This window comes from Myotis daubentonii, chromosome 7 (genome assembly GCF_963259705.1).
Source record: "Myotis daubentonii chromosome 7, mMyoDau2.1, whole genome shotgun sequence".
Classification (NCBI taxonomy): domain Eukaryota; kingdom Metazoa; phylum Chordata; class Mammalia; order Chiroptera; family Vespertilionidae; genus Myotis; species Myotis daubentonii.
In genome coordinates, this window is record NC_081846.1 from 22,508,603 (window position 1) to 22,517,082 (window position 8,480).

General features: G+C 52.1%; 1 protein-coding gene and 1 pseudogene across 1 annotated transcript; one reads left to right on the forward strand and one right to left on the reverse strand.

Moving 5' to 3' along the window:
* Positions 1–1,166: 1,166 nt before the first annotated feature.
* CDK5R2 (cyclin dependent kinase 5 regulatory subunit 2) lies at positions 1,167–4,364 on the forward strand. The gene has a single exon (XM_059703189.1). The coding sequence runs from the start codon at positions 1,371–1,373 to the stop codon at positions 2,478–2,480; it is 1,110 nt and encodes a 369-aa protein (XP_059559172.1). The 5' UTR covers positions 1,167–1,370; the 3' UTR covers positions 2,481–4,364.
* Positions 4,365–7,843: 3,479 nt separating this feature from the next.
* LOC132238966 (small nucleolar RNA SNORA42/SNORA80 family) lies at positions 7,844–7,967 on the reverse strand (annotated as a pseudogene).
* Between the last annotated feature and the right edge of the window lie 513 nt (positions 7,968–8,480).

The following is an 8,480-nucleotide window of genomic DNA, read 5'->3' on the forward strand; positions in this document are numbered from 1 at the left end:
GATCATTACCTGCAGTAAGCCCTGGAGAGTCTGAAATACAGGACAAAATCTTTGTGGGCACCAAGGAGAGAAAGGAAGGAAAGAAGGAAGGAAGGAAGGAAGGAAGGAAGGAAGGAAGGAAGGAAGGAAGGAAGGAAGGAAGGAAGAAAGAAAAAGAAAGAAAGAGAGAAAGGAAGGAAGAAAGAGGCAGGACTCAGCCTAATAGCTTGCAGCTGGGAATGGGGATAGAATGGCAGGAAGCATTTAACAATGAAAACCCACCTCCACCTGAACCTGAGACTGGGCTGGAGGTCGTGCCAACCCTTTTGGGCCTCCCTCCACTCAGAAGGCCCTGTCTGCTGCCCAAACCTGCAGAGACCAACCTATTCAATTTCCAGCATTGCCCCATGGACCAACCATCCGTCACCCACCCAAGTGTGGGGTCAGGCTGTGTTGGTGAGGATGAAGAGCACAAGAAAAGCCATCCAGAGACCAGAACCCCAGGACCTCTCCCCACAGAACTCAACTACAGAGAATCAGGCCAGAGAACTCGGCCTCAGGGACATATATGAGGGTCTTGTGGTCCCTATAGCAAGGGCCCCCAAGGAGAATTGTGACCTTCAGGAAAATCCAGGCCCTGCCAGCACCCCATCACAGGCAGAGCAAAAATGTGCCTACTGCAGCTCTCTGTGGTGGCCTCGTGAGGAGGTAAGGTAGGGGAGAAGATCTAAGAGGGAATAGGTCAGACAGCCCAATTGAAGGAGCCAGTGCAGTAAGACCCCGCCAAAGCCAGAGCGCCCTGATGACGGCACTGGCTACTTATGCTGCCACCGACACACCATCAAAAGGGGAGGCTGTTCCCATGGCTTCTCTTCTACCCCGATTCAGTGCATCAAAACAAGCTGACCCATGTCTCTAAGACCTGTATAGGGAGGTGGGAGCGGCCACTCTTCCTCCCCAGCTCAGATCCTACGGGGGTCCTCAAACGACCGCCGCATCCTCCTCCATACCCCTTGCTGGTGTAGGGAAAGGACCAGCAAGAGAGGGTGGCGGTGGGCGGGACTTGTAATTGGCATGTGAGATTCTATTGGTCAAAAGAGCTGCCGATTAGGAGGGCAGATCGGGCGAGGATTGGCAGCGCGAAGCGGGGCGCGGCGCAGCGAAAGAAGAGGCCCTAGGGGTGGGGCTGACGCTGCAGCTGGCGCAGCTCAGACTCCGAGCAGCAGTCGCCGAGCAGCAAAGCAACCGGCTTTCCCCGCCCGTTCCCGCGCCCCGGTCGGGGCTAGGCCCCCCCCGCCGCCGGGTCCCCGGGGGCTGCGGCAGCAGCGGCGGCGGCAGCGGCGCCGCCCGTGGTTCCCGCTGGGGCCCGGGCGCCGGCCCCTCTCTGCAGGATGGGCACGGTGCTGTCTCTTTCCCCCGCCTCCTCGGCCAAGGGCCGGAGGCCCGGCGGGCTGCCCGAGGAGAAGAAGAAGGCACCGCCCGCGGGGGACGAGGCGCTGGGGGGCTACGGAGCGCCGCCAGTAGGCAAGGGCGGCAAAGGCGAGAGCCGGCTCAAACGGCCATCCGTGCTCATTTCGGCGCTCACCTGGAAGCGCCTGGTGGCCGCGTCTGCCAAGAAGAAGAAAGGCAGCAAGAAGGTGACGCCCAAGCCAGCGTCCACTGGCCCGGACCCCTTGGTCCAGCAACGCAACCGCGAGAACCTACTCCGCAAGGGCCGGGATCCCCCCGACGGCGGCGGCGCCACCAAGCCCCTGGCCGTGCCTGTGCCCACAGTGCCCGCGGCCGCCGCCACCTGCGAGCCGCCGTCGGGAGGCAGCGGGGCCGCCCCGCCGCCAGGCTCGGGCGGGGGAAAGCCGCCGCCGCCACCCCCAGCCCCTCAGGCGGCGCCACCGGTGCCGGGCGGCTCGCCACGGCGGGTCATCGTGCAGGCGTCAACCGGCGAGCTGCTGCGCTGCCTGGGCGACTTCGTGTGCCGACGCTGCTACCGCCTCAAGGAGCTGAGCCCTGGCGAGCTGGTGGGCTGGTTCCGCGGAGTGGACCGCTCGCTGTTGCTGCAGGGCTGGCAAGACCAGGCCTTCATTACGCCTGCCAACCTGGTGTTCGTGTACCTGCTGTGCCGCGAGTCGCTGCGCGGGGATGAGCTGGCGTCGGCCGCCGAGCTGCAGGCTGCCTTCCTCACTTGCCTCTACCTCGCCTACTCCTACATGGGCAACGAGATCTCCTATCCGCTCAAGCCCTTCCTCGTGGAGCCCGACAAGGAGCGCTTCTGGCAACGCTGCCTGCGCCTCATCCAGCGGCTCAGCCCGCAGATGCTGCGGCTCAACGCCGACCCCCACTTCTTCACGCAGGTCTTTCAAGACCTCAAGAATGAGGGCGAGGCCGCCGCCGGCGCCGGGGGTCCACCCAGTGGGGGTGCGCCCGCGACCCCCGTCTCCTCCTCGGCCGCCAGGGACAGCTGCGCGACCGGAGCCAAGCACTGGACTATGAACCTGGACCGCTAGGGATACCCGACGGCCGCTCCTGCCCCCGCGCCAGCCCCTGACACACACTCGGAGCCCTGGAACCGTCCAGCTGCCGCCTCTGTGACCGCCGTTCCCGCCGCGGCCGGAGGAGGAGCCGCCCCTGCCCCGCCGGGGAAGGTGGAGGCCAGGAAGCCAGAGGCCGCGGCGTCTGGATTTGCTGGGCGTAGGGTGGGGCTGAGGGATGAACGCAGGAAGGGGACCCCCCTACCTCAACCTTTCTGTCTGCGTCCTCATCTTTCCAACTCTGCCCAGGTCTCCCCTTTCCCTTCTGTGTGTGTGCGCGTCTACAAGCCCATCTTCCTCGGTTTTGTCCGTTTTCTCACTTCCTTCCGGTATCTTCATCTTTCCTCTTATCTGCCTTTCCATTTTAGGTTCCTTGGGTGTGTATTTCCGTCTCCATCTCACCCCATACCTATTTCTCTTTGCCCCCATTTCTCTTTCTGCACCTGTGTCCCCACCGCCCATCTTGTTCTCTTTTTCCTCGCTCTTGGCATGTGTCACCACCTTCCTTCCTGTCTGCCTCCCCCACCCTGCCTGTGTCAGCTTGCATTCATTCCCCCGAATGAGCCCCGATTCCTCCCTCTCCAAACCAAAAGGAACATTAGTCCTTAATTTGGATGGACTGAGGTGTGGCGAGAAACTGCATTCCCAGAGGTTCAGACAACCACCAGGGTGGTCCTTCACCCCACCCCCACCGCCTCTCTCTACCTTTCCAACGTGTTGCATGCCGGGAGTTGGGGGGAGAGGGATGCCGACGACAAGAGGCTGACCTTTGGGAGCAAACTCAATCAACCCAGGAGGCCACCCCGGCGGCAGCGGTGCCTCAGCGGAAGGATGGGAAGAGACAGAAACTCTTCTTACTTAGGGGGAGGGGCACCCTCTTCCTTACCCTTAGGTGGTTTTTGTTTCCCCCTCTTTTAATTTATTCGGTTGTTTCTGGAGGGTGGAGGGAGGGAGGGTTGGGCAGGGAGCTGTCTGAGGTGCTGATCTGAGGCCGGACTGGAATCCTCTCAGGAGGGTACCAGGGACTGACTGGGTTGGGCCTGGTGCGGATCCAAGGTGCCAATGATGCGGGCCGACGGCGCGGGCCGCACTGTCTATCTGTCCGTCTGTCCGGAAGATAATTATAAAGCGCTTGAAGCGCCTGCAGATGGTTTTGCGCCGGCCTTTCTTTGGGCCCCGGGAGGGAGGGAGCAGGAGCAGGAGCAGGAGCAGGAGTGGAGCTGCCACAAGCAGGACAGGAGGCCCCCAGGGGCCTAGTGAGGAAGGTCTGGTCCCTGAGAACTGCTACTCTTTGGTCCCATGTACTGCTACCCCCACCCCCACCTCCACTTTGTCTGACCTAGCTCCTCATTAATGGCCGACCCATTTCTGGATTAAATGATGAGGACAGCAGAAGTTGTCCCCCTTTTACAGAGTGGTCCATTGAGGCAGAAATAGCTAATCATTGTGGCTACTTTTCTCTGCCTTCATCTCTCCCCGCCATATATCCCGTCAGGAGTCCAGGCAGACCTGATTTAAGTCTGTGTTCACCACGCAGGTGGGGCCTGACTCCACACGCAGCCTCACGCGCTTCCCTTCACCCACTGGACTGCTTCGAGGCTGCTTCGGCCACACGCCTACCCAGAGCAGACTTGGGAGGACCATCCCTGCTTGAGATTCAGACCTGGCTCTTTATCTCCAGGGAGGCTAGGACACAGGCAACCTGGGAGACGGGAGCCATTGATTGGGGTTGAAAGAGAAATAACTTATTTAGCCTGAGATCCCTGTTTGGTCTCCCTTGCCTTCTTAGCCACATGGCTAAGCGCTCCATTCACTGTTTCATTGGTCCAAGGAAGCCTGTCTCTAGTAAAAGCGCTGGCGTCTCTGGGCGAGGTCCTCAAGAACGGGGCTCGCTGTCCGTGGTGCTGACCGGCCGCAGGGGCAGGAAGAGCCGGGTAAGGGACCTGGAGGGGCAAGAGGAGTTGCGGATTGGGTCTCAACTAGGTCTTTGGAAGTGGTGTGTGATCTATTCTGTTGGCGAGTTACAGGAGTCTGGCCCCAAACACAGGAATGCCGCTTCCACTTGCCCTCCTAAGAGGACAGACTTCGACTCTCCCCCAGCCTCTGCCAAGCACCCTTGGACCGGCCTGGAGCCGGAAATCCCCAGTCCAGATTTGTGAATCGAGTTCCCGGGGGAGGGGTAGAGAACTGGCGGAAGGGAAGGCGGGAGCAGCCGCCCATTGGCTGGAATTTGGCGCAGTCAGCGCGGTGCCGTCATCTCTCTTAGTTTGGAAGGAGGGAGGGAGGAGCACTTGGGTCACCCCGCGGCTGTCGCCATAGTAACCAGACTGAGCGGACGGGCGGGGCCCCCTCTCTCTCCTCTCGTCTTCTAGCGGGGGAAACAGCCCTAATCTTCCTTATTTGGAACTATTTAGCAAGACTACTTGATTGGAGTTACTGCGTTAGGTATTGCCCTTGAACCCATTGACGGAGCACCCTCCCTGTATTACACACATACACACACACACACACACACACACACACACACACACCCCTCCAGGAACCTGTGGTTTGGCACTTGGAGACCTAGAATGAGAAAAAGTCTCAGTGTGTGGAGTCAAATTAAATCTCACTTTCTTTGCTGTGCCCCAAGGCATGAGGCTTTGACATAATCCGATTAGGGGTGAAGGACGGGAGGAGGATCAGCATGAATGCATGGAAGAAATAGCCTTCTGGGTCAACTTGATCAGACTCCTGTTTTCTGGGAGAGAAGGCGGTTGTAAGGTGAAGAGCTCAGAACTGTCTTCTGAGAAGGCAAGGTGAGAAGCAAGTAAGTTTAGAAACAGCGAATGCCTCCTTTTCACTGCCAAGAAGTGGACCTTGGGAAAATGAGTCCAGGCTCAGGAAGGAGGTTTTGAAGAGGGCCCAGAGCTCTAGAGAGAGCCCAGCAGGGGGTGAGGAGCGGACTGAGGAAAAAATGGAGATGTAGGAGACAGAAACCCAGCTGGAACCATGACTCAGCACTTCTCCTGGTTTGGGGGGGGTGGGGGGGAGAGGGAGGAGAGGGGGACTCTCCCAGTACAGGGGCAGCAGAGAGGGGAGGGGAGCAAGACAGCAAATGGGCGACCATTTACATAATACATGCATTGATATACAACAAAAGGCACACATTTTAACCCAGAAGCAGGTACATATGCATTTATACTGATGAAGATTTTTTCAATTGTAACATACACATCTCCACTCCCACCTTCCCTGCCCCACTTCCTGGAGCAGAGGACATCCTGTTCTGAGAGTTATGCTTGCCTGCCCTTAGAATACCTTGGTACTTAATGGGAAAGGAGAAAAAAAATTGCAGAGTTGGGAGGGGGGTGTTGTCATGGTAACTGCCTTGCTTGCCAGGCAGGATGCCCAGCAACCAGAGCATCTGGCAGTATCCAAGGGGACATCCTGTGGCCTCTATCCACCTGAGGACGCTGCCTCAGGCATTCAAATAGGCATTTCCAGAAGATTTTTACAATAGGGGCTGGTTTGGCAGCTAGGTGTGGGGCCTGACCTTCATCATGTGCCCTACTTTAAGTGGTACTGCTGACCCCTTTATACATCATACATGGTATTTGCCGAGAGTGGCCTCAAGATAGCACAGAGCTCAACAATTTAAATACCATTATTAAGACCATTACCTTGCCTCTCAGCACCTTGCCAGACACCTACAAGAAGATCAACTATACCTACACAGGCTAGATATGTAAATGAGATGTAGAAAAAATGGTTTTAGTTCAGTGTGGTAAAAGATTGGGTACAAAATAGACCACAGGGCACAGTCTTAGGATTCAAGTTCCTTTGAGCAGATTAATACATAGATGAGGTTTTCAGAGTCAATTTCTCTGATGCACTTGCAGACTAGCTAGCTGACTTTTCACTCCAGTGGCCCCCACCACCGCCTCCTTTCTCAGTATTCAGGTTTAACCTCTTAGTTTCTGGCTTAAAATGCTCCCAATTCAGTTTGGGCTTTCATGATTTCCCCCTTAGATTTTTTTCCCATTATTTCTTCAGCAATTAGCTGCTCCCACATTCTCTTTCTACTTGGAGATATAGCCCACCCCTTGGTTATAGTCTCCTGTGATTAATGTTTAGCTTTAAGCCCATAAATCATACAATTAGTCTCTCTGAGTACATTCTTGTATGTGACAACCTAGAAGGAAGGAAGGAAGGGTAATAATCCTATATAATAAAGAGCTAATATGCTAATTAGACCTTGCAGACGTCCTTCCGGATGACCTTCTGGATGAAGCCAGGGCTGTGAGGGCTGGCTGGGGCTGCAAGGGCTGAGCCCCTTGCACGAATTTCATGCATTGGGCCTCTGGTAAACAATATAAATAGGAAAAGAGGTATTTCTTTACAATCTTTTACATTTTTACTCCTTTAAAAAAATAATTTATGTTATCCCAGAAAAAACACAGACTATGGAGAAAAGCCCAAAAAGGAAGTATAATGATGGAGAACTTGTCCTACCAGCTATTAAAATGTATTATAGACCTAAGTAGCTAAAATATATGGCACTTATACAGGAATAGATAAATCCATAGAACAGAAGGCATAACCCAAAGTTAAACTTCAACAATTGTGGTAATTTAATATATGATAAAGGCACCACTTCAAATCCATTGGAAAAAGATGAATTCGTTAGTAAATGGTTTTGCTACAACTGAGTAGTCATTTTTATGAAGGAAAAGGTCAGTTCTTCCTCATTTTTTACCCCAAAATAAATTTCAAATTGATTTTTAAAATTAAGTAAAAAGCCATAAAAGCCTTAGAAGAGGAGAAATTTCAAAGTATCTATTAAAATTCAAATGCACATACATTTTTACTCAGGAATTCCAATTTCTAGTATTGACCCTAGAGAAATATTTAAACATGTGAACAAGGAGACATAACAGATATTTTTAACATTGCATTATTGTTTGGAGGGAGACAACTTGGAATCAACCTAAATATCTGCCCATAGGTTAGGGGTCAAATAAATTTTGAGACATCCAAATTACTGACCGTAGTATTCAGTTAAAAAGAGTGGGTTGGACTGTATGTACTGATGTGAAAGATCTCCAAAGCATATTGTATTATGAATAGTTGCATGGCAATACATACAGTACCATTTATGCAAAAGCAAACAAATCAAACTAAACTATAATTTCTCTCTCTGTGTGTGTGTGTGTGTGTGTGTGTGTGTGTGTGTGTGTGTATGCAAAATAGAAGCTTGAGAAAGATGTACATCATTCTTAAAAAGTGACTTCTGGGAATGAACTGGGATAAATGTCTAGAGGACTTTCACCTTATCTGTGGAGTTTAAATTTTTTTCCCACTGTGTAACTCACTTCAATGCCTGCAGCCTATGGGCAGAGGCCAGACAATGGGTCAAGGCCACAGTTTGCTCTGACATGGGGCACTATGAGGAGTTTAATTTTTAAAAATAAAAATGCATGAATATGTTGTTTTCATAATTAGAAAATAGTAGTTAATATATGACTATATAGTCAAATATTAAATAAAAATACTTGGATAAAATATGAGTTACTTATGGTATTGTTATTATTGCATCTTGGGTTGGATGGAGAACATCTTTTTTAGATAGAGAGGCCTTAAAGGAGAAGATTGATTCATCTGACTCCATTTGAGCTTTTGAATGTAAGTAAGAGAAATAGAGAAAGAAAAATAACAACCAAAGCAAGATTGAAAGACAAATGACAAGCCGAGAGTACATATTTACAACACAATATATTTTCAATGTGTAGTTAAAACCATAAAGAGGTAAGTCACACAAAAATGTAAATAATCAATACATACATAAAAATATATTTAACTTCATTATTGACCGTCCTAAGAAGTTCAAATCAAAACAGTAATGGGGTATTGAATCTCTTATACTGACAAAGGTTATAAAAATGGAACATTTGAAACCACGAGAAAACTGAGGGAAATGTACACTTCCTCACCATG

Coding starts and splice junctions, on each gene's coding strand:
- CDK5R2 (XM_059703189.1), top strand. CDS start 1,371: ATGGGCACGGTGCTGTCTCTTTCCCCCGCCTCCTCGGCCAAGGGCCGG.